At 37.4% G+C, this 26058-nt stretch overlaps 1 protein-coding gene across 3 annotated transcripts; it reads left to right on the top strand.

Annotated features, from left to right (window-relative positions):
• Window positions 1-5496: 5496 nt before the first annotated feature.
• Window positions 5497-19474, top strand: LOC103715518 (glycosyltransferase BC10). Of its 3 annotated transcripts, none has more exons than XR_605405.6 (11): window positions 5497-5661; window positions 6766-7184; window positions 9305-9403; window positions 12407-12507; window positions 12593-12664; window positions 12816-12906; window positions 14144-14224; window positions 14654-14713; window positions 14863-14939; window positions 15060-15098; window positions 19081-19474. XR_605405.6 is itself a non-coding variant. In XM_008803172.6 (11 exons), exons 2-11 carry the CDS (start codon window positions 6807-6809, stop codon window positions 19213-19215), a joined length of 1179 nt encoding a protein of 392 aa, XP_008801394.1. In that variant the 5' UTR covers window positions 5497-5661; window positions 6766-6806; the 3' UTR covers window positions 19216-19474. The 3 variants fall into 3 exon arrangements, 2 of the variants coding, with proteins under 2 accessions (XP_008801394.1, XP_008801395.1); XM_008803172.6 differs by having other exon boundaries at window positions 14817-14939; XM_008803173.6 differs by having other exon boundaries at window positions 5501-5661; window positions 6624-7184; window positions 14817-14939.
• The last annotated feature ends 6584 nt before the right edge of the window (window positions 19475-26058 follow it).

Genomic DNA, 26058 nt, shown 5'->3' with positions numbered 1-26058 from the left:
GCACCCGTGAAAGGGAAATCGTAGGCCGGCCCAGAGTGCCTCCACGTACACTCCGATCCGGCCTACCGAGGGATTCGTTACTCGATCCCCCAATCTCGCGGGCTCCAAACGGAACCCTCGTCGAGGAAAGAACCATTCCTCGACCATTTCGACCTCTAGCTCACTCATGGTGGACTCGATATCGCTCGGACCGGGACCCATTAGGAAGAAGAGAGGAAAGGATTCTGGGAGGATAAAAAAAAGTGACCTGTGAAGTTCGCCGGAGATTGGAAACTTCGGACTGAGAAGAAGTTGGAGGAAGAAGACAATAAGAAAGTAGCTGGAGGCCAGGTGAGGGCTTATGTAGGTTCCTCCAACGGCCCAGATCAGCAAGAAAAGACGCTGCTCCCCGTTCAGATCATGACACGTGTAGGCTCGAGAGCCGAAGCGCCGCATTCAATTCAGGCTGACGCTTCGAACACAGAAGCGCCTCGTCGGATCGTGCGGCCCTATCATGAGCCCACGACGCGAGGACGCTTCGAGAAAGGCACCCTAATAATGAGACGTTTCGGAAAAGAAGAGACGCCGCCTACTAAAAGCGCCTCGAAGCGCGCGATAATTCGAAATTTTCCTAACTCATAATGACCCGACTAAGACTACTTCCCGCGCTCAAGCTGGTGGCCAGCTGGAACTCGAAAGTCGGAGGGTAGTGTTGGGGGAAAACCCAAGTCGTGCCAACCCGGAAGGTGCTCGACTGGGGAGCGCCGACCAGGAAGGCGCTCGACCAGGGAGCGCCGACCAGGAAGGCACCAACCGTAAAGGCGCCCAACCCCACAACGTTCAAATTGGAGGCACTCCGCTGAGTAACCGGCTCGGCTCGACCAGGCGCCGAGCCCATGCCTTGTCCAAATATTCGACTCCAGCCTAATCCCTTAGAGAATCTGACAACTAGATACTTGACTCCACCGTACTCTGTTGCCGTCGTCAAGCCATTAAGGCACGTGACCTCCGCAAGCTTTTGGCACGCCCTATCATTAATGCGTGTGACCCCTGCGGGCCTCCAATGCACTCAACCATTAAATGAACACAGCTCAAGATGATCTCCGGATCACTAGACCATCAAAGCGCATGGCTCTCCCTGATCACCGGTTCACTCAGCAATTAATGCACTTGTTGTCCACGAACCCCAGGCCCGCCACGGCCGGCGGTTCAACCACTCCAACAGGTCCGATCAACCATGATAATTCGCTGACTCCGGTCTGATCCGGTCTTATTCTCCACAACGCCATTAATGAGCATGATCATGCCCAATTATCACGCAAAAGACAATTTGCCCTGTCACCTCTCAGGTAACATAATATCCTTCTATAAAAGGGAACCTGGGGAAAAAAGAGAAAGGGGACGGACACAAGAACAACATTCTCCTCTTTTACTCCACTCATATACCAGCCCCCCTCTGACTTAAGCATCGGAGGGCCGGCGCCGGAGATCCCGGCCACCGGCTTCTTGCAGGACTCTCCAGGAGGACGCCACCAGCTGACGCGCCGCCACCTACTGTTTCAGCAGCGGAGCTTTCCCCCCCTCTCAGCCGACGGTCGTCCCCGGGTCCAATTTCCAGCAACAGTTGCCATTATAAGGTGATGGATATAGAAGTAGTTAATGATACATACACGGAATTATGAATAATTTTATCTTCTGTGTTTGCATGTAGAGATTGAATTTTAGTCTACAGTAATAGACATGGTGATGCTACTTTAGGGTTGTACGCCTAAAAATAATTAGTAATGATATGTATAGAGATCTGTAAATAAATATATTTTTGTAGTCTCATGGTTGACTTGTTTATTAAAAAAAACAATATGGCGCACCTAAAAATAAACTATGATAAGCGTTAGGATCTATGCATCGTCTCATTGAGACGTTGTGGTTACTTAAGGAACATAACGTAATTTTGACTCTTGCAGGGATTTTTAGATAATTTTTTTCATGTTTTCGTTCAAATATTGCAAGCAATTTGCAGCCTCTATCATGGATAGTGAAGCAACTTCAAGATATGGCAAATCTAAAAATAGCTTATGGTACATATGGGGGCTCACATATATATATATTTAAAAAAAAAACTCAGTGATTCTGCTGCTGTTTCAGGGCAGTGAACTCAAAAATCATTTTGATGTGCACAGACAGTATAAATAATTTACTTTTGGTGAATATATCGAACATTAAGGGTGATTAGTGGAGATAATGGTGAGTCAAAGCGTGATTTGCCATCAAAAAACATGCTGGAATGTGGCTGAAAAAAGTTTCTTTATTAAAGATGCATGAATTAATTATGGACTTAGTTCCGGGTATTTTTAGTAGAAATTTTCACTGTGTTACTTAGAACTAAAAGTTTTCCTTTAAAAAAGAAAAAGAAAAAAGAGAGAAACCTTAGAACAAATGGTTTTTCTTTATCAATGCCTAATGTAACAAGCTCTATCGATGAGCAGTAACCACTGGAGATTTTTCTGCGTCTTGTTCTTTTTTTTTTTTTTAATGTCTGATGTGTTCTTTGGCTCCTTTTGTGCTGTAAGCAATCGAGGAAATTTTCTTAGAGATACAATATTTTTCTTTGTGGAATGGCCTGAAGGCATGAAGCAAAGCACTGAATATGCCTTTTTATTTGGGGTATACGTCTCAACAGTTAAAAAGATCATCCAGAAGGTGACACCACCCTCGATGCTAAGTTCAAGAGATCGCATGGAACCTTACATCTGGATTCTGCAACCATGAAATGAAGTTTGAGGGTTGTCAGTCTATGATGACTGTTTTTTTTTGCATGATATCGTTTTTCTGGATCAATCCTCAAATTTTCGTACTCTTTCTAAACAATAATCGCTCCATTTCCATTTGATATCTACTTATGAAACAATAAGATAACAGATCACCTGTCCTTGAATGTCCTAGATTCCTTTGCTGCTTCATGATATAGGTGTTTTTACTGCAATCACTGTACTGAAAGTCCATCTACTTGAACTGAAACCATGCCTCTGCTATATATCTAATTAATTTCTTGCTCGCATAGCTCTTTTTTTTTGGGGGGGAAAAAGCAGAGTTGACTTATGGACTGAACTCTAGCTGAGCCAACTATGTTTGACCTAACTCAAGCTCGGATCACTGTGCATCATCTAAAAGTATTGAGGAAGATGTCATAACCCGCCAAGCTAGACGAGGACTTGCTTGGCTTGGTTTGCAGCACTTATTCCTTTCAAGGTCTCTTTTTGAAGGATTAAAGCACGCATCCCGGTTGACTCGAGCTGACTCGAGTTAGCCCATCAGTTTCATCTCACCTTTTACCTATGACTCGAGAGCCAAGCTCAAACAAACAATATGAAAAGGATATGCTAGGGATTGTAGTGACTGGTTCAATTGTCACCACTCAGGTAAATGCAATGCTACATTATAGAACAATCATTAGCAGTTAAACATGTCAGCTCTTAAAGTTGTATACTATCGTGTGTCAAACCCACCAATTCCATAGAGTATAGCTTTAAGGAACATACAAAACCTACTGTACATATACTGTCTAAGTAAACGTACGTATTAGAGCTACTCCTCGAGCTATGTGGTTAGTGTATACCGACTGATGGGTCAAGATTACTTAGCCTAATTTGTGCCAACCATGCATGCTCTCTCTTATTTTGGTTGAGCTGACCTGGTTGGTCACAGCCAACTCGGTTTTTGGAACTCAGTACTAGAAGACAATTTCTCCATGCAAGCTGTGAGAACTATAAAGAGAAGTGAGAACATGTTAGAAAGACCAGTCCCTGGCTAAGGCTGCCCTTCTTTTGCTTTCACTCAAAAGCTTTGTGGGCTGTCCACGGCTCCCGAGATCTGCCTTGCCATCTAACCTCAATTGTATCTAAACTACTTAATCAACTTTTTAATATTCTTTAAAAACCTATCATTTTCTATTGCTTTAGAAAAAAAAATACTCGGCACTTTTGGTCGAATAATTAGAGGGAATACACGGGCGTTTTTTGGGGAAGTAGGTTCGTTAATATTTTTCCAACTCATGAAATGTAACGCTCCTACGTATAACGGGAAAGCTAACGGATTTTTAATTACTTAATCTGACAAAACTATTAGTAATATATGTTATAATAACAATAATAAATCTCCCGCCGGCTTGGATTTTGACGTTGGACCGCGTGAAGCGACGTTCTCCGCTCCGATTGGAGGTGAGAAGAGAGAGATAAACCGAATAAAATTAAAAGAACTTCTTCCTGCATTAAATATTTATATAAATATAAATATAATGTATTTTAAGTCTCCCGTCTTTGAATAGGGCTGAAACCGAATATTCAAACCATTTCTCTTTCTTCCTCTATTAAATCTGATCTTTGACTTCTTTTACTTCCCTGTTTCTTCCGAAGATTAACTTCAACGAAACCGAGAGAGATCCCAAAAAGTCGCCCTATTTTCAAAGTATAAACTTTCTCTTTCTTGGATGATTCAGATCGTTGAATTTATCTTTTCCGACTTTTTTACTTTCAAATCTTGTTTATTTCATCAAAATTTTTTTAATATTAAATATTTTTTAAAAAAAACTGATATTCAAAAAAATAATATATTTCAGAATGTTTTATATTTGATCGGACATCCACTTTTCTATAAAAATTATATAAAATACCTATTATACTCTTAATAAAGAGACAATTTTTTTCTCAATTTATATAAAAACTTAAGCATATTTTTGAAAAAAAAATTATTCCAATTTTCGGCCAATGAAGTAGACTCTCTCATACACTTTTGGTAGAAAATGCATGGAGTAACATATGCATGCAAGCCGCATGAAATATAATATCTGAATGTAAAGAGCGAAAGAATTCAAGAATAATACCAAAAAAGATTTTCTGTATGCAATTAAATACTATGTGGCGGACGAAATTTAAAGAGATGGGTGAGAAGTTCATTGTATTGGAGATGGTTTTAGAAGGTAATGGTCATATAACTTGTATATTTCTTGATAGAGAATAGCAGAGGCTAATACATATGTTTAAAGCATGTGGAATATGTAAGATCCCCAAAAAAAAGAGCCAAGAATTTCATTATAATAGCAAAAAGCTTTTAAGTGTAAAATTAAATACCGTGCCCAGACAGACGGAATTTAAAAAAGATGGGTGAAAAATTCGTTGCATTAAAAGTGGCTCTAGAAGGTAATGGTTATTATATAACTCGTATATTTCCTGTAATACCAAAAAAACTTTTATGTGGAGAGCCCTACAAACATTGAACCTCCTTTTTAATATATATATATATTTTTATTTATTTATTTATACACACATATATATACATATATATATATATATATATATATATATATATATATATATATATATATATATATGAGATAAGTTAGATAACTAAATTTTATAGCTATACTAAATAAAAAATCAAATTAATAATATATTAATATAATTATTTGTTTTTTTATATTATTTTACAAACTATAAATGCCGCTTTAATTTCTATCCTCGAATCTGACACAGGTACACTTTCACCGCTGTCTCCGACAGTAAAATCTCTCTCTTTTCTCTCTTCTCCTTCCCACCTTATTAGATCTCGGAGATAGGAGATCACTCACCCCGATTCCCCCTCCGGATCTCGGGGCCCGTCGTCTCCGCCGCCTCCTGCGATTCCAAGGTAATCCGCTCTTCTCTCGTCGTGGTCTGCTTCTATTCTCGATGGACTCGGGCTCTGTGAGCTTGAAACGATTGGATTCTGGTCTTTCCTGTGCCATTTCTCGTCGATCGTTCGGATTCTTGTCGATAGCCTCGACTTCTTAGTTCTTGAAGTTCAAGAGCTGGGAAGGTTGGATTTTTTCGGAGTTTCTTGAAATTCCGAGCTGGTTTCTTGAGTTTTTACGGTCCCTTTTTTTTTTTTTTTGCTAGGACGGTCTCTTTTTTGCTACTCGAGTTTATTTTTTTGAAACTTGATATTTCGGAGAATGTAGATAGAGGTGAATTTTTTATCCTCCAGATTTCGACCTAGATGGGTTTGGTTTTCGTTGAACCTGTTCTGATGGTTTGAATTTTTCCTCGTTATTTTTTTATAATTTTAATGGGGGGTTTAGGGTTTGGTAGCTGGAAATCTAACCGACGGATGTCTCTCGTCTCTTTATAAGAAGCGTTTTGCCGTTGCCTTAAGTGGTCTCTTGATTCAATTTGGAATTAGAATTTGACTAATAAGCGAAAATGCATGGATTTGATGAACCTATGCTAAAAAATTCGTTAGAGGTGCGAAGAATTTGTGGGAGAAGAGGAAAAGAAAGGACTGATTGATCTGTTGAATATCCTTTTCCTCTATTTTATGGAAGAATACTTAGTGGATTGCAACTTGTAAATATACGAATTGATTGATTTATTCAATGGGTCTTTACTCTTATTTATTAGTCCCATCTTTTAGGTTTGTTAGAAACCTATGAACGTTTCTTTCTTTACTACATTCTGCATGCATCTATTCTTCTTCTTCTTCTTCTCTTTTCCTTCTCTCTTGTATTTTGTGCTTAATATTATTTATTTCAGTTACTTTCTTGGGCCTTTAACAATAAATGAAGATTTGAGTGGATGGAACTGCTTTTATCTTTCTTTTTATTCTTTGGAAAGGGAAAATTGAGAGCTTCTGTGTCTGTTGATTCGGCACTTTGGTTAACCACGGAACGAAGCAGTCATAGCATGTGAAGCCGTTGTTGGGTTTTGAGTAACTTTATCTACATAGGAGGCTAATGTTGCAATGCCAATGAATTAGGTGGCTGCAGATGGAGATATCACCCTGACGAGGTTCTCTAGATGAAGATAGCACAGACGTGGCTGCCAGGCACTGGAGACGTGAAAATCATGCGGGCGGCTCGCCATAGAAACTCATCGAAAAGGCCTCTATGGATTATTGTCCTTGTAGCTTTGGTGTGTGTGGCACTGATCGGGGCTTACGTTTATCCACCTCAACGTTATTCAGCTTGCTATTTCTTAAGTGTTTGTGGTCCTCCTAAGGATTGGTATCCGCCTGTACCTGCTAGAATCTACACTGATGATGAGCTTGCTGCTCGTGTTGTCATAAGAGAGATTCTTTCAGTGCCATCTATTCCATCGAAGAATCCCAAAATTGCTTTTATGTTCCTGACTCCAGGTTCATTGCCTTTTGAAAAGCTTTGGGAGAATTTCTTCCGGGTACAACTCCTTAGCTTTGCTTTACAATTCATTGGTTGTTTATAGGGGTACTAATATGCTTCTCTTCTTTATCTAAATTTATTGTATATAAGTTTGTAGTGTTTGATTCTCTTTACAGGGGTGGGTGGAACTTTCTAGGGCCTAGACGGCTGCTTCTTATTCGCTGTTACAAGTATAAATCAAATTTTGGGGCACAAAGATAACTTGCCAATGTAGGATTGAAATCGGATCGGATACAAATCGGATACTAGTATATCTATATCCATTTTTTTTTTGTTTGACAAATGCAGATCTGGATATAAATTTTAGTCAGATGTAAAACTTCATATCCATATTTGTTTTAAACAGATATAGATAGAAATCGGATACTAGAAGTTTGGATATAAGCCGGATAAAACTTTACGACCATAGTATAAAAAATATTACTAAATGGATGGTAAATCAAGTTAATAGTATATTATTAGGGTTATATATTTTCGTTAAAAGTTCATGAGTGCTATATAAAATTACATAGAATTACAAATAGAATCGGATATTTGGATATGGATGGGGTAGTTGTCTATTCATATCCATATCCTTTTTTTTTTTTTACAGATATAGATACGAATATTAGTCAGATGCTCAAATTTTTATCTATATCCGGATAGATTCATATACGAAAATAGATCCGGATAGATATTATCTTTGTCCACTTTCACCCCTATGCTAATGCCATTGTTGTGAAAATATAACTCATATTCACTACAATCTGTGCTAATGCCCCTTACATCTAGTTTTGAATAGTTGATCAACAGATGCAGTGAGGAGAGTTTAATGACTATGTTCTTTCAATGAATCTCAAGAATCTTAAATTGCTCTAGTATAAACTTTAAACAAGCACACTATTGAGTGAACAGTTACAACTTATGGTTTATAGAAAAATAGAGATCTCAACTTGACATATATCTTAAATTGGATGTGAAGTCTTTATTCTTCATAAGATGAAACGGTGGCTAGCATAGGCAGCCATAGTTATCCTTGTAAGGATTTGTCAAAGTAATTTGTTTGACTCTTACATGTCAAGTCTATTATTGAGGTGAGTATTGTAATTTCAAAGTCTTGTTATGATAAAAAGAGATTGCATCACATCACAAGATTGCTAGGCAGAGATAGAGGCTTGTTGGTGTATTATGTTTCACCCTTCAGCTATGCTAATTATTTCTTAAGTAAGCATAATATTTGATATGGGAATGGAGATCAATGCTTCCAATGGAAGCAATGGTTCCTTGTGGTGTGTAAGCGGGCCAGGTTGGGTCTAGATCTTGCATAACTTGAATTTTATTTGAATTGGATCTAAATATGGGATATAGAACTCGATCTAACCCATTTACATAAAAGTTAGGCTGGATCATATTCATTTTTGGATAAAGAAAGATTTGAGTTTTACAGGATAGGATGACCTTTTGACTTTTCCTTTTTCCTTTGGTTTCATGACATACTAGACGGGTCAGATTTTGCAAAACCATTAAAAACGTTTTTGGAAACTTTGGTCTAGTTCTGGGACTCATACTTGATGAATCTGGATCTTTAGATTTAGAAGTGGTCAGATTTGGGTTTGGCGTTGGCTGGATTTCATTCTACATAAACATTAGAATGCTATTTTAAGACAAGCAGATCCTGTTGTTAGTTTTTATGTGGTAACCTTCATTTACCCAATTGATATTATTTAAAATCTGAAATTTATATTGAGAAACAATAACATGGTAATGCCACCATCAGATTTCCCCATCTTACATTCCCTTGAAATGCCTTCCTCTTTGCCATGTCTATAGCTTTATAAATGTCCAAATCAGTGTTCCGTTCCAATGAAGTTAACTGGGCACAAAAAAGAAAGCTTTTGATGCAACATTTGAGAAACTTAGACCCTCCACCCTTTTCATGCATCACAGATTTTTTAGTTCGTCAATAGTGACTAACTGCATATTTGCATATAATCACAATAACACATGGTAAAGGCATTCAAGGTAATTGCAGTTAGCATCTATGGAAGGAAAAAAATATCCAAACATTCTCATGTTGATTGAGGTTATTGTTTGAACGGTCGATATCATTCTCTATTGACTTGCTTTTTATATGTGCAGGGTCATGAAGGCAGATTTTCTATTTATGTGCATGCATCAAAGGAAAAACCAGTCCATGTGAGTCCTTTATTTATTGGCAGAGACGTACGCAGTGATAAGGTACTCGCACCTTTCCTTTCTCACTTGATTTATACAAGTTTTCTTATCGCCAAATACAGTCCTACAAACCCCACCAGGAATAATATATGAAAATCTTGCATGCACATAACTTGATAGGATCGTGCTGTTCCTTTTATTAAACTAACCTTTCTCTCTACTTTGTTTTTATAATTATTTTACTTTACAAGCTTTTATTGCCAAATTGGGTCTTATGTACCGCATTCAGAAAAATATAAAGATCTTTCTTGCATATAATGTGATACAATTGTGCTATCCTTTTTATTTAACATATTGTATATCTATGTGATGTATGTACCGCAAAAAATTACCAATCATTGTACTTATTACTGAAAGCAAGAAACTTTTGCTTGTATTCTGAACATATAAAACCCTATGTTATCAGTTTGATACTGTTAATAGAACCCAATATTTGAAGTTTCATCCAATATATTGTGTTGAAGATGTATGTTGTGGAGTACAAGAAGATCATTTATGTTTTGGCCAAAATAGAAAATGATTGATTGTTTCAGCCAAATGTTGAAGTATTTCATGCTGGTGGTGTCCAAGCCGTGCATTAGCATTGTATGTACCATGCCATCTTATTCCATGCAATGCTTCGCTTGATTGCTACACACTAGCATGGCAGCGTACCAAATACTGGCAGCATACCAAATACTAGCACCCAACCAGTGCTGGGCCATTGTCGCACGCCAATATATCACTGATGCAGCACTTGTCATGCCATTCTGACCAGTAGTTAAATCCATGGTTTTAGCTTGAAGCTGAGTAGCTATGTAACTTTTTTAGTTTCAAATATTATGTTTATGTTGTCATGGACTTATGGATTTTGCCTTGGAAAAGCCCGGGCAGCTCTCGGACTACCTCCTCATAGACCATGTTCCTCTTTTTGCAAAGCCTTTCATATAATGATCCCACATCGACTAGGTAAGGGGTGCCACTTGGATTTATAAGTCAGTCCTAGGCCATTGCAGCCCTATCAGTCATGTGGGCCCCTCACTAGGGGTCAAGTAGGACCTGTGCCAACCCCCCCTCTCCAAGGAGTGAATGGAGTGAATTCTTGATGAGGGCATCATGAGATTGGGTAGGGGAGAATGTAATGAATCCACATCGACTAGGGAGGGGATGCCACTTGGGTTTATAAGCCTGAGCAGTCCTTCACCCAATAGCTTAAGCTTTTGGGCTGCAACTATGTGACAATTTTCTTTATTTGACTATATTAATCATGCATATGTATGCTTTAGCATTAAAGATAGGCTGAAAGTGTTGGTGTAAATCCATTTCAGTCAAAGAAGCCAAAAGGCCCTCTTCATGTCTTGTTTAAGTGGCAAAACTTCTGTAATTATGTGCATGATGCCCTGTGACAATTGTTGTAAAAAAAATATATAATGAGTCACCTTTTGCAATTAAAATTTAAGAGAACATTGTGAAAATAGATTTCTATGAATTTATGTTGCCTCAGCATTGATTCACAAAGAATGACATCAGGCTGACAGCTGCCCGTAAAAGTCCTCAGGCTCTAGTGCATCATAAATATAAGTGCGACTAAGGCTGTTGATTACCAAAATACTTTTAATATATTTATTTGCCTTTGTTCTTTAATATTATAAATTTTATATTTTAATGACTTATAATTTTGCATAGTTTGGACCAGAGTTTGAAATTTCAGTTTTGGTTCTAGTTTTGTGTGATGATGTTGTATCTAGATGGAAGCTTTTTGTAATGTGTGAACAGACTTATGATACTTAGCAGGAAAGCACTACTTCATTGTGTGCAAATCGATCACCTTCCTTATATTTGGTAGGAACAATCCTTTACCTTCCCTCCTATCATTTTGAAGATGACAATGATGTTTATAATATTTCAGTAGGCTGAAGTAAAAACATCTTAGTGTCTACTAGCTTTTTTCTAGAATATTAAGTTAAAGATTTCAACTATTATTATTATTCTTGCAAATCCTTAGATCTCTACCCTAATAGGTTTCTAACCCCTTTTGCTCTTCCAATATCACTGTAGTAGTGTCATGTTTTCTGCTGTGATGTTCTTCCTGTATTTTGATCTCTATGGTCCCACTTTGCTATCAACAGAAAGTAGAAAGACAACATCACGCTTCTGTTATTTAATCGCTAGAGCACAACTATCTGTTAATTTGTATTAAGATGCCAAAATGGTTGCTACCCTAATACGTGTTTTGCATTCTTCTGATAGCTGCTTTAAGCCAGTAGACTATTGCTTAAACATTGCAATTCTTGATAACTTTCTGAAATGAAACGTGAAGGTAATGTCATAACCCAATATTGCCTCCTTAACTGCCACCTAAAATTTCTATGTTACAAGATTGACCTTTACTCTAGCCAGTCTTTAACAGGAAAGATGACTCGTACACCATTCATTCTTGCCACTGTTCAATGACTCTTGGAATAATTTGTTGCATGCTTTAGGTATGACATCTAAAGCGGAAAGATGGTCTTTCTATTTGTTGGTTAATGAATACACACCTTAACCAGCAGTATGTTTTCCATGGGATCTTCTTGCATTTTCTTTGGAATTCCTTTTGATGTATTTCATGTTTTTTTTAATTCTTAATTCAAGCTGATGTCACTTTCAAGTATTCTTTTTTTTATAGAGTACTGAGCCAATTTCTAGGTCTCTTTAGGAAAGCCATCATGGAAAAAAAAGTTGTTGGCACTTGCTGTTTCATTCACTCAGAATAATTACAAGCAACGAATGATTTACTTGCGTAACATGACAGTACAGGCAGACAACTAATATGTCAGTTATAGCAAACATAAATATTTATGAGTAAAATATTGATTTCTGTGAACTTCAGTGTGTACCATCTGAAAACATGATTTTTCTGTGATGGTTCTTTTCTCAAAATAAATGTTTGTAGTTTTGGTTTGGATTAGTTGGTTGGAACTTAAATTGTTGATTATTGTTTGAAATTGTAATTGCACATTTATTATTCATCCAAAGTGCATGTAGGTGGCCTGGGGGAAAATTTCCATGGTTGATGCAGAGAAGAGATTGTTGGCAAATGCACTCCAAGACACTGATAATCAGCATTTTGTGTTGCTTTCTGAGAGGTGATTGTGTTGAGTCAGCAAGTTATTTAAGTTGCTCTGGTTGTGCTCTGAACAGCATTTTGACTACCAATTTTTTGCATTGCAGGTGTATACCATTACACAATTTTGATTATGTATATAGTTATCTGATGGAAACAAATATCAGTTTTATTGACTGGTAAGCCCTCAGATATTTTGCCACAAAATTTGTTCTGATTAAATTTATAATTATTTGATGCTGTAGTAATTTTTAGATTCTTTATATATGGATCCCAGTTATAGTTTTACTGAATTGCATCTTTTTCTCTTGTCAAATTATTTATTTTCAGTTTCAACGATCCTGGTCCACATGGAGCAGGCAGATATTCAGAGCATATGTCGCCTGTGATTGTAAAGAAAGACTGGAGGAAAGGTGCACAGGTAAGCTGAAGTATATTTCTTATTGATCACAAGGATATTAACTGAATAAGGATAAAGAAAAAGTTTGGCCAAATGACCATGGGATGCAAGAGAGTCATGGAGTTAAATGAAACCATAAGAAGAGTAGGAAATGCAGGATCTAATGTGAGGTCGTCAGCAACTGTTTGCATCATCTAATATTTTAACTATTGGCCTTAGCCTATCGGTGAAACATGATATCTGAATGCCCTTTATCTCTTACAAATATCAAACTAACGCGGTTAGATGGAGTTTTATGGGTTGCCTATTAACAAGGTCATCATCCCATTTATGAATAACATGATATGCAATTGAGGTACCCTATTATCCTGGTCAGCTTGGTGTTTGTCGTCCTAGAGTCATTGTATTGATATTATGCAGAACTAATTTGACATATAGGAGTTTGTTGTTGAGTTTTTAGGGTATTTTGTGCACAAAGTATGCATGCTGAAGATGGATTTTGTTACTAATTCACTATTAGCAGCACTGGAGTTGATACATGGAAGTTTAGTTCTGCAAAACATCATCTTATTTTGGACTATGTGCACAGGGTTTCAGTTCTTTTGCTTTTGGATGAATAATTTGCTGAAGTAAAAAATTCATATAAGTTACAACCAAAAGTAGAAAAGGATGAAGCATGACATACATTATCTTGAGAATAAGTGATGCGCCTAAAAATAATAGGTAGATTTAGAGAACCTCTCTCATAATAACTCGTTTTTATCCGCCTGAATCTTTGTTGATACATCAGTATGCCTGGGAGGTGTCCACCTGGGCAATCTTCAGATTAACAATATGAACTGCTAACCATGCAATATTTCTGGAATTTTCAGTCAAAAAACAATGCCCTATATCACATTCCTTTTTTTGTATGCTTATTTTATTCTCTGATTGGAGACAAGTTCCATGTTGATTGTTGAAATGATACGGAGTATCTGACTGTAACTGGAACCTGAGACAGGATCATGTTTAATAGCAAAGCCAGCAAAATGCATTTTACTGTGTGAGAGGAAGGCCCTATATGTATAGTTACAATGGGCACATCCTTGCATGAGCCACAGGAGAGGATGATACAAAGAAAAAAGTGTAAAATTTATAGACAAATGTACAAATACAATAGTATCTTTAGAAGTAACAAAACTTCCGTAGGTTCAGCATTTTTTTTTCTTTTTTGGTTAATGAGATTGCTGCAATATCTCAACTGTTATTCATATTGCAGTGGTTTTCAGTCAAGCGGCAACATGCTGTGCTGATTCTGGCTGACAGCCTTTACTACACAAAATTGAAGCTTTATTGTAAGGTAAGTTGTGTATATAATAAATTACAACTTATTCCAGCAAACAATCGAGAAATTTTAGCTATTTTTTCCAATTATTTTTCTTGTTTCATGTTGTGACAATTTTGAAATTCTGTTGATTGACCTTGACATAGCGAGTATTATATGATGTGGTACTTATGCCAGATTTCCACAACTAAAAGTATTATGAGCTGCAAGCAAACAGTGATTTGGATTTGTTTTCTAATTGACATGATATCATGGTGACTGTGTAGAAAACATATATGCATTCATGTATAGTTGAATTCAGCATGGAGTTTGGCAGTACCAGTAAATTTGCTATCTGTGGGAGTTGGTTTACTTTTCTGACTAAACAATTCCAATCATAAGAATGTCTCATAATACTCACTTTTATATAAAGTGTACTAATGTTATATATTCTTACTCTCACAGCCAGGTTTCGAAGGACGCCATTGCTACTCTGATGAACATTACTTGCCAACTCTTTTCCATGTCAGCACATAAGACCATTTACACTCAAAGCTTCATCAAATAATTTTCCTCTTTTGTGTTTCACATTTGTTTATTATTGGTCTTTTTTCTTTAAATCATTCAGATGTTTGATCCTACTGGAATTGCAAATTGGTCTGTGACTCATGTAGATTGGTCTGAAGGAAAGTGGCACCCAAAATCATATAAGGCTCAGGATGTTACTTTTGAGCTCTTGAAGAATATTACAGTATGTTTGAATTCTTTTTTACAGCAAAATGAAAAGTTCTATTTTTTCCTTGACCTGTAACATCTACAATTTTGTGTACAGTCAAAAAAATGACTTATCTGATAATGGTGCTTTTTGCAGTCTATTGATGAGAGCGTACATGTTACAAGTGATAAAAAGGTACACAGCAGATTTTCTGCATTTTTTTCTTTCTTTCCTAGTCCATTTTTCAATTTGAAGTGCGCTATGATTTTTTTTATGCTTTTCCTTCTCAATAAAATGTTCTGCAATTGTTAATGTGCTCTTATTATCTATTAATAAAACTCAGCAAATGCAATGATAGACCGATCAATTAAAGTATATTTGATGTGAATGGATGTCAACTACGAGATTATATGATATATTTTTAACGAGAGACGGACTGGCATAATTCGACCTCTTGATTTGAGAAATCTAGTGAAGAGGGAGGAGAGAGAGGAAAAGAGAAAGGGACGGAGGGAGGGAGGGAGAGGCGGAGGGAGGTAGGAGGGCCAGAAGCCCTTCAGTTTCCCTATTTTGAACGAAACGGGGGCAAAGAGAGGAAGAGAGAGAGGGAGAGGGAGGGAGGGAGAGAGGCGAAGGGAGGGCCAGAAGTCTTTCGGTTCCTTGATTTCAAATGGAATAAGGACTGGGGGCTCTTTATTTTATTTTTCCTCTTCGAAATGAAGTCTTCACGTGCTGCTGACTCTGCTTAATTTGTTATGAGTGAAGTCGGCAACACGTGCCGACTTCAATAAAAAAAACAAAAAAAGGGCGAGGCCCCTATTTCGTTTTGAAGCAGGGGCTCCGTTCTTGTTATCATGTGGCTAGAAGGGAGGGGGCTTGAAAGCCCTCTCCCTCCCTCCCTCTCCCTCCCTCCCTCCTTCTCTCTCTCTCTCTCTCTCTTCAATGAAATAGGGGCTCGCAAGCCCTCTCTCTCCCCCCCCCCCCCCTCTTCCCTTCCTCCCTCTCTTTCTCCATCTCTTTCCTTCTCCCTACCCCCCTCCCTTGCTGGCTTTGGCTATATTGGTATGGGCCCGGAACGGAACAGCACCATACTGCACCATACCATACCCTCGGGCAACTGGTACCGGTACAGCATATCTTGACCTTAAGATATTTGTTCGTATAGTTTGACACTTCATGTCCCATTTTCTATTGACATGTTTCCCTTCTATCTCTATATATTGTAGAGATTTAAGAGGTAGTGCTCTGATAAAAAAAGATCCCAACTAAGGAGCCGATATTCCTGGTGTCATTTGTGAATGTTAAGCCACACTAGGGCATTTGATATATTAGAAGAAAGGCTAGAGTGCTCGGAGTTTTCACTGCATTATTTGTGTGCTTCTGACCATTATGTTATCCAATTTACGCATGTGTCAGCTTTTGGATCTAACCTTGTAAGCTGTGTCAATAAAAGATGTAGTTTAATATATGAGGCACCATTTCATTTTATAATATATTTTGAAATATAGATACTCTCTAGAGGTTCCCCACAACTTTGATGTAGCATGACAAGACTTGCACCCTAGAATATATGGTCTCCTTTGTGCTAAGGACCATAAGTTAGGGTATAGTAGCTGTTTTATTTTGAGTAAGATGTGGAGAGCCAAGAAAGATGGATATCTCTAAGACCTGATTCCAAAGTGTGGAAACCAAGTTTCGTACTAGTACAAGACCAATAAGAGTAACTAAAAATTGAGGGCACAAATATAACTTCAGATTTCACTAAATGATAGATTAACCTCCCAAACAATAATCTTGTTTTTTTTTTCCTTTTCTTTTTGATGGAAAACCCAAACAATAAGCTTCAAAACATAGAAAGAGAGCTTGTAATAAAATCCACAATCTTGCGCATACATGTAACTGCAATGATGCTTAAATTGAGAATCTCTCATGGAGGATCTACAATAGCAAAGGGGAAACCAAAATTATCTCATCAGAATGCTTGTTATGAAAGGAGAGGCAATCATGGCATTTGAAATTGATGAATCCTAATGGGGAGATAAAGAGATTAGGTGGTCAAGTTCTCACTAACTGGTTTGAAATTCAAATTTGGTTGGGAGAACATGAATTAATTGGTAAAGAGCTGGAAAGGTTCCCTGTGGCATTACTTTTGGACCGATAAGCATTTTTTGGAGTGCTAGAAGCTCTTTTAAGTGATTTTAAGGTTTGACAAAAATACTAAAATAGCTTTCTGGTTTCTCGAAAAGTTGAAAAAAGTTTACTAGGGAAAAACTCTACTTGAGATGCATCAGGGGCAGGAAGTTGTTTTTTCTAGGGGCAACAAGAGACTTGAGTTCGAGTCCCAGCATTGAAATTCTTAAAAAATATTTTAAATTTTTTTTTTCATTGCTAAAATTATTTTACTTGGTGTCTTTTTATTGCTATGGTCATGCAATTAAGGAATTTGTGTTTCAACCTTATAATAATGTGGAGATCTACTCCTGATTGTTTAGAGATTAAGGAACATCAAGGAGTAAGGAACAAAGTTGAATATTGAATAACCATGAGATGCATGTTTTGCATGATTATATTGCGGCTTTTCTTATGAATTATTGACTCTTTTTTTTTAAGATATTGTGCTTGTAACATGGATATTTAGAAATATTGGTGAACATTTATATTGCTATTATGATTGTGGATGTATAAACAATTTTATTGCCTTTTTTATATTTGGGTGAATAAAGTCAGGCATTTATGTAGCTATTAGAATCAAAATTATCCAGCTGGTTGTTATGATATTCTTCATTACTTGATAATCACCCTAAAAATAATTATATTATTTATTATATTATTTAGATTAAAATATAAAAATATAGATTTATAACACTTTATAAAGCAAACTTTGATAATACAGTACAATAACAATGTAATGTAATGTAATGTGATATGATAATATTAATTATATTATATTTATTATAGTATATTATAATAGTAGTATATTATAATTATACTATACTAGTATCATTATTATATTATTAGCAATCATATTATAATAATATATTATTATGATTATATTATATTAAAATATTAATAATATTGTTTTTATAAAATAATGATATTACTAAATATTGTTATGATTTTATAATAAATATAGAATTTACGTTATTATATTATTTACATTAAAACATCAAAATAAATAATTTATAATTTAAGAATACTTTATGGTAACAGTTTTTAATAGTGCAAACAGTCAGACAATGAAAAACACCATGCAATGTCCTTGTCATTTCCTGATTCTAAAAGTACTTCTCATTTTTGGTTTGGTAATAGATGTTAATGGTTCCACAAACTTCATAAATGTTGTTGCCAAACCACAAACAGCTTTTTAGTAAAAGCTCAACTAACGGAAACTCTACAAATAAAAGCTCTACTACCTATAGAAATAGGCCAAACAAGCAAGCCACAAATGACAATTTGCACCTTCATACTAAATTATAAAGCTAGCTTGTATACACACATCAAAAACCGAAGCTAAGAAAGATTCACTAACTAGTAGCATGATGGATCGACTATGAAGTATACACTCAAGACAATATTTTCATGGAGAACCCTGCCAAGACCTACCAGTTATTCAAAATATGCTTTTGTAGGATATCATGAAAATAGATTCGTGTGGAAGATACTGTTGTTACTGGTAGCAATATCAATGCAGAATAATTAAACTCATTATCAATACCTATCAGTATAATAATTGCTTTCATGGATGACTATGCCTTTAGAGACAGTCTCAGAAACCAATTTACTTGCTATGCAACCTATCTCAAATTTTCTATTCATGTAAAGATCTTCACTGAAAACTTTAAAAAAGGGATAAAAGGTTGATAATTCATTAGCTGGGAGGAGAAATTTTGTCCTCTGTAGTTTCCATGCTGACTGTAATGCAGAATTATTCCCTTCCACCAAATTTGCATTTATGGTCATTTGCAAGGATATATATTTAGGCTGTTTTTAAGCTTTCAGTTGGACCAATACTCAGAACTATTCCTATATGTAGTCATTTATTTATTTTTCTTGTTTGTAACATACTCTACTGATTCTTTTTTCCACTTGGGACATTCTCATTGTTCCCTGCATTTTTCTCTTGATATGCACCAATCAAAGATGAATAGAACTATCACTCTCATTCGTGCTCTTGCAGAAGGAAGTGCTGAAGAGACCTTGCTTATGGAATGGATCGAAGAGGCCATGTTATTTATTTGCTAGAAAATTTCTCCCTGAAACGCTTGATAGTCTGATGAATTTGTTCTCCAATTTTACAGCTCTATCTGAATGAACAACGAACTAATCATTCTTAGGTCGAGCATTCAACCTCTGCCCCTCACCCCTCCGTTCCAAATTTGATATATACATCATGTATGCATGAAACTGCTTGTGGATCTATAATGCCAATCTGGTTCCTAGAACGGGCGGAGAGACTGTTGGAGCATGAGGGATGGTTTGAGTTCTCCAAGTGCTCTACCCTCGGGTGAATTTGTCTCCATAATTCTTCTTTTTTCTTTTTAATCAATAGCATTCTTTTGTTATCTGTTTCATGGGGGTTTTGTTCTTTTTCGATCTCATGGGTTGTTAGCCTATCTAACAGCTGCAAGGTGATCCATTTTTGCAGATGAAATGTGACATCCCGAATTCAGTACATAATACGGCCATGCTAGGTTAACGCCCACAAAGGTATCAATAGCAATTGTATAAAAATACATCTCATGTAAAATATAAAAGAGGCAAATCTCCCATCAAATTGAATAATAAAACAAGTTGCCGCTAAATCTAAAATTTAAATATTTAAAATTTTATAAAATTGGCAGCTGCAAATTTATAATCAACTAACAAAATAAAATTTTGCTACAAAAGCTTTATTATGTAAACTTCAAGTTTGGATCATTTTCTGCGGAACTTTATTAGTTTGAGAAAGGGATGCCAGCTTAGTAAGTAATTTTATACTATTTCATATGAATCATTGGTTTTCATATGAATTGTTGCACCATTTAGAAAAAATAATAATTATTACAAAATAAAATATTTTATAGTATCATGTAATAAAACAAATCATAAAGCCAATTTTATAGTCATAAATTTTGATTATTTTATAAAATAGTTCTAAATATATATTGCAAATAAAATTATAAATTATTTTTGCCATTCAGCTACATCATACGTTAAAGCATTGCTTATAGATATTTGTGCTGAGGTCATTTTATATTTATGATAGCGGGCTGTGTTTTGTAATCGACAGTGTCACATTTTATAATTTGTATTCCAACTTTATATTCGGTAGCAGATCGCATATCGACTACTATTATCCGCTGAAAAAAATCGTATATCAACTACTATTATTCGTTGGCAGGATTGTATGTCAACTACTATTATCCGCTGGCATTCGTATTAGATGGAGGCACGAAGGGAGGTGCTGGGTTTGTCATGAAAGGCCCGAGCTTTAGGTGGTGGCTACTGGTAACTGTCAGATCTTCAACACTTCGATTTTTGGAGCAGAGCTGTGGGCAGCTTGGGCTGGCCTAAGTCATACACGACGAGTGCTACAGACTAGCATGTTTATATTGGAGAGTGACTCGACCACTGTAATCAGCTATATCCAAGGGGCTCATGCAGTGGAGGGGGACACTCCCTACATCAGGACATTTGGGCGATGGTGAGAGATAGAGTGGTCTTTCAGGCCAAACACATATTCAGAGAGGTCAATAGAGTTGCGGGCTAGGTGGTTGCTTATGCGGCTTACCATTTCGGAGGCATCCTATGGGCTGGGGAGAGGAAGTTGCCTAAGACATTTTATGACTCGTTGTTTTCTGATTTTATTGGATATATTCATACTCATAATGTATAAAATGCTTGTTTTAGCAAAAAAAAGATTGCATATCAACCATTATTATCCGTTGGTAGGATCGTATATTAATTACTATTATCCACTGGCAGGATCATATATCAACTATTATTATTCACTAACAGAATCGTATGGAACTAGCATTAGATGTTGATCTTTTTCTCTTTTAGAGGCCATGCATAGCTATCCAGGAGCCTTTAGCTATATTTTTAAAATTATATTTTCATAAAACATATTTTCTTAGACTTTGCAGAATTTGTAGCCTCCAACTAAGTTTTTAGTTGTAGAGCAATCATGAAATCCTTTTTTTTAAAACAAAAATATAAATTTTATAAATATGAATTTCATATTTCAAAAACAAGTCATTAATATTAAAATATTTATAGAACCATTATTTTATAATATATTATAAGTTTTATAATATTATATTCTTGATCCTTATTTTAAGAAAAATACAATCATTCTTTTCATGATAAAATAACCTATAATGCAAAAACTAGTAAAAAATATCAAAACTACTTACAAGTTTGAAAATTAATAAGGAGTGTCAGAGTGACTAACCTCATCTTTGAACCTTCGAAATTTAATTATATGAACCAGGTAAACCTATTCAAATCATCTAAAGCCTCATTAAATTCATATTCAATAACTTTAATGGTACTAAAAATTTAAAAGAAAGAAAAAAAAGGGATTGTTAGTCAGGTGGCGACATTTAGTGGCTATAGATGGGCCAGATTTAAGTATTTCGATCAATGAATTTGAAGTATGGACTTGATTTCAATGAATTTGAAGTATGGACTCAATTAAGGCCAAAATTATTCAACAGGGATTATCAATAGTAGATTTTAGAGATAAAAAGAGTCTGAGTGATTGGTCCGGTAGGCTACTTAGACACTAGGATGGTTGAGGATCTCTTTATTAGAATCAACTTAGATCCATAGGAAAAAGAGATGAGACTCTATACGAGGATCCATCGGTCAAGTTAGATAAAGAAAGAGAGAGAAGATAGAGAAAATTAAGAGGGATGGATCTTCTTCTTCTACCTATCATTCTTTTTCTTTTTTTTCTTTTTTTTCTTTTTCTCCAACTCCTAGCCAGAGCTGCCGGGGGCAAAGAAAGGAAGGAACACCCAACTTTAGCTGGGCTAAACTCAACTCAACTCGAGCGGGTCAGGTGGATCGGGCCCTAATCGGGCTAAAATTAACGCCGTGCTTATTATATTAAGATAACACTGTAGTTAATGAAAAATTAAGAAAAGTATTTTTTATTACATAGAATACTTAGTTTATCTATATTGTAACTTTCCGAGACTCTTGTTGTGATCAGAATGGAACCTTTTCGGATTGCTTTCCAATTCAATACAGCTCTCTTGATTTAGGTTTCAGGTGTGTGTGTGTGTGTGTGTGTTATAATTGTGGGCGTTGCGGTCTTGTTGTCCGGACATCCGATGCGTTCGATTTAGCAGTTGTTTTCTGTCCAATTATGTTACAAAGAAATTTATTTTTTCTTTGTAACATAATTAGCAATTGTACCAGATGTTTTTTTCTCTAAAAATAAGAGTAACATACATACTAAAAATGAGAGTAACATACATAATGTGTACAGATATATTTAAAAAAATCAAAAAACAGGACATCATGAAGTGTACTGGGTAACTCCGTCTCTCCTATCCAAAACTAGTCTTCCGGATGGTTGGCAATAAAAGAGGCAGGTCGTTTTTTATCGAACTCCACTCATTATAATTAGAGCATATTATGCCCACGAGCATGCGCCCGCGTGCATGACCAAAGCTGCATGAGCCCTTGCATGCTGAGGTCCACGTGTGATTTGAGTAGCAAATTAACACCGAATGGCTGACATGTACCTCGTGCCTTTGGAAGCCCACACAAAGTGAAACAAGCCCCACTAAGCACTTAATTCCTGTTGCATAAAGTCGATCAAATATAATGGTAGCTTTGCAATTAATTTTTTGTTTCCCTGAAAAGTTTTTATCAAGGAATGGTCTTATACACAATCCTAGCTAATTTTTTCTCGCTTCCGTTATGAGGTATTGTATTCGATCGCTGGTAGCTTCAACTCCTCGTGCTGTCGTGCATGAGCTATATATATCTCGAGGTCACCCTGAGCAGCACGCGGGCCGGGAGAATATGGCGATGAGTCAAAAAATTGCTTTTCTGATAACTTTGCTTGGCCAACTGTTTTTCCATGCTATCCCTGCTCCTTTTTTTATTTTTTTATTGTTTTAGCACAACGACGGCTAACACACTACAGATGTAAATGCAGCCAACAAATTAGAAAATAAAAGAATACATAAAGGTCCTAGCATAGACCCACTGTCCACTCAGACGAAGCCACCGGAGTGATGGGTCCCATAGGAAGCCACCCAGTCAGCAATCCCGTTTGCTTCTCTATACACGTGTAAGGCTTGGCATGGGAGTCGCAATCCTCCATCAATTTGAGAATCTCATGGATCAACGGCCGGTCCTCGGTTGTGCGTCTCTGTTCTCGGATCCACTCAACCATCGTGGTCGAATCGTCCTCAAGAGTAATACGGTCTGCACCAGTGTCCGTCTTGCATAGTAAATACCCTCTCAGGCTGCTTTAACCTCGGCACACACCATTGACAAGTCAAAAGCCCGCCAGCCCACCACCGCACCTAATCTAGCGTCATGGTCTCGGATGGCGAACTCTATACCACTGCAGTTCTCCTCGTCAGCCACGCTGTCATCAAAGTTCCCCCGCTCTTGGCTAATAGAAGTTTCCTATTATTTATTCCATGGCCGCTGCTATTAAACAAAATCATCACGTGCTCTTCCTGCGTGACTCATATTAGCAGCAGCTGATAGATATCTATTCATATCATAACTACTCTTGATTCATTAATCAATCTAGAGCAATCGGGCTTCCAATGACCAATTAGTATTATTATTATATGTCAAAAATCTCACCTAATGCGATTTGGCTCGGTCGTATAGGATACAAGAAGGAGCAAATATTTGAAATCGTCGGACCGGGGAGGGCATTTTGAGAGGATCTCTATCACACTAAATCCAAGGTTCTATCGAAGATGGTCATGTGGCTTCTAATTCAAGCATCGTGCCTTGAGAATAGTTTGGTGGGGCATGATTAAAAAGAAAGGAGAGTTGCTTCCGAGATTCCATAGAGGCTGCGAATAAAAAGATTTGAGGGGTATTTTGGCTAAAACATCCAACAGGGGACATCTTAGCGCCAAAACTTAACGAAAGTGACAGCACATCGCAGGACAAGAGCAAAAGGAAGTGGTGCACCAATAAGAACGACCCCGTCAAGTTTAGATAGTTATAATATCTGACAGCGTTAAACCTACCAAACTAACCCCATCATCGCCCCTGCTCTCCTCCCTAATCTCCATCTCCTCTCTTTAGTGTATGATCTCCAGCTTTTTGCCTAGCGTTCAGAAATAGAGAGATGGGCTGCTTCTTTTCTCGCGGCTCATCGCAGCAGTTCGATGGCGTGCGGGTAATCCACATCAACGGCTACGTGGAGGACTTCGCCGGAACGGTGACGGCGGGCCAGGTCACCGGGAAGCCCCCCAAGCACGTGCTGTGCACCTCGGCCCACCTCCTCTCCATCGGCTCCCAACCACTCCGGCCCGACGACACGCTCGAACCGGGCTTGCTCTACTTCCTCCTTCCACACTCCGTCTTCCAGTCCGACTCGTCGCTGGTCGACCTTGCCTCCCTCATGACCCGCCTCACCGCCATCGCCCGGCGGGGCGGACCGGCCCCGGCCGGATGCTTACAGCCCGTCAGTGGTTCCGGGAAGCTTGGCCCGGGGAATAATGGGCCGTGGCGCCCGAGGGCCCGGACGTGGAAACCCAAGCTGGACCCGATCGAGGAGCGGTGTCTCGGGCGGTCCATCGGCAGGGAGTCCTACAAAAGCCCCAGCCTCAGCCGCAGCCCCGATCGGAACAAACGTCCGGAAACGTGAGAACGTTACAAGTAAAAGAACATGCAATAGGTTTTGCTTGGTACGTGTGCAGTGCTCCACACATGTGTAGGTTTTCGGTGTTCTACCATGGTTTGATTTTTTTTTTTTCCATGCATTTGCTGCTTTGGCGAAATATACTATGTCCGGTTCTTCTTTGTGAATAATAATAATAGTTTGTATAGAACAGAGGGGGGAAAATTTAAATATAATATTCTTCGCAATCTTGAATGATACATACATGCTCAATTTTTATGTTGAGATTGAGTTACCAAACCCTACTATCTTCCACTTTCATCCATGTCGCGTTGAAAATGGGATCATACCGATTTAGGCAAACAAAAAGCATGCATAGCATACCATAGTGGCATTGAACACTTGAGAACCAAAAAGGTGACTTGACTTAGTGACGACAGGAGAACACCTCTTAAAGGACTAGCCTGACCCGGGATGAAACTGCGGAGTTCTATAATCGGAACCCCGTCTAATGGAGCACCCTTTTTGGTAATGGAGCTATGGGCGACATTGAGAGAAAACTCGACTACTTTGAACCTGAAACTAGGGCTGATAAGATCGTGGCCGTCTGCCCGGAACTTCTAGTTATTTGTTACTTCTGATTGGATCAGGCTTTGTTAGTTGTCTCTATTTGGCATTGTATGGTTGCTTGAGTTCGGACTTGTCTCTTCTTTTTGTTCATCCTTCCTATTTTTACTTTTGTCATCTTCTTGGTGACTGATCCGTTATTTTTTTTAATAAAATATTATGAAAGATTTTATCGAATAATTCTGTCCAAAAAAAAATAAGCATGCATCATCTTCGAAGGAGACTCAGCCTTGATATTGAGAGATTATAAGGTAGGGAACGAAGGGAGGATAAGAACTCTTTGCTTTGTGACTTACTTCGAATGGTCGAGGATTACAGTACCTTTCAGGCTGTACATATGTACCAAGAGGCAAACATGACAACTGACTAGATCGTCTTTCATCTTTTTTACTGCCCAGCATTCAGGCGAGGTTATGTAGTATTGTCAGAAGCCATTTTTGCACCCTTTTTTTTCACTTAACTCTGCTGGCTGCACTCATGCAGAAGCCATTTCTGTACCCTCTTTTTTTTACTTAACTCTGCTGATTGCACTCATGACAAAAGCTGTTGTGCAACCCCCCCCCCCCCCCCAAAAAAAAAAAAAGAAAGAAAAGAAAAGAAAAGAAAAAAAAGCGTATAACAACCTCTAAGCCCTTTGCTTAACCTTATTTTAGGTAGTTGGCCCTTGTTGACATTTACGAAATGCATTTATCAGCCATGCGTAAACATGCATAT

Source organism: Phoenix dactylifera, chromosome 11, assembly GCF_051530095.1.
Source record: "Phoenix dactylifera cultivar Ajwa chromosome 11, Ajwa_hap1_PhDact_Kaust_v1.1, whole genome shotgun sequence".
Taxonomy (NCBI): Eukaryota; Viridiplantae; Streptophyta; class Magnoliopsida; order Arecales; family Arecaceae; genus Phoenix; species Phoenix dactylifera.
This window is presented reverse-complemented; position numbering and strand designations above follow the sequence as displayed.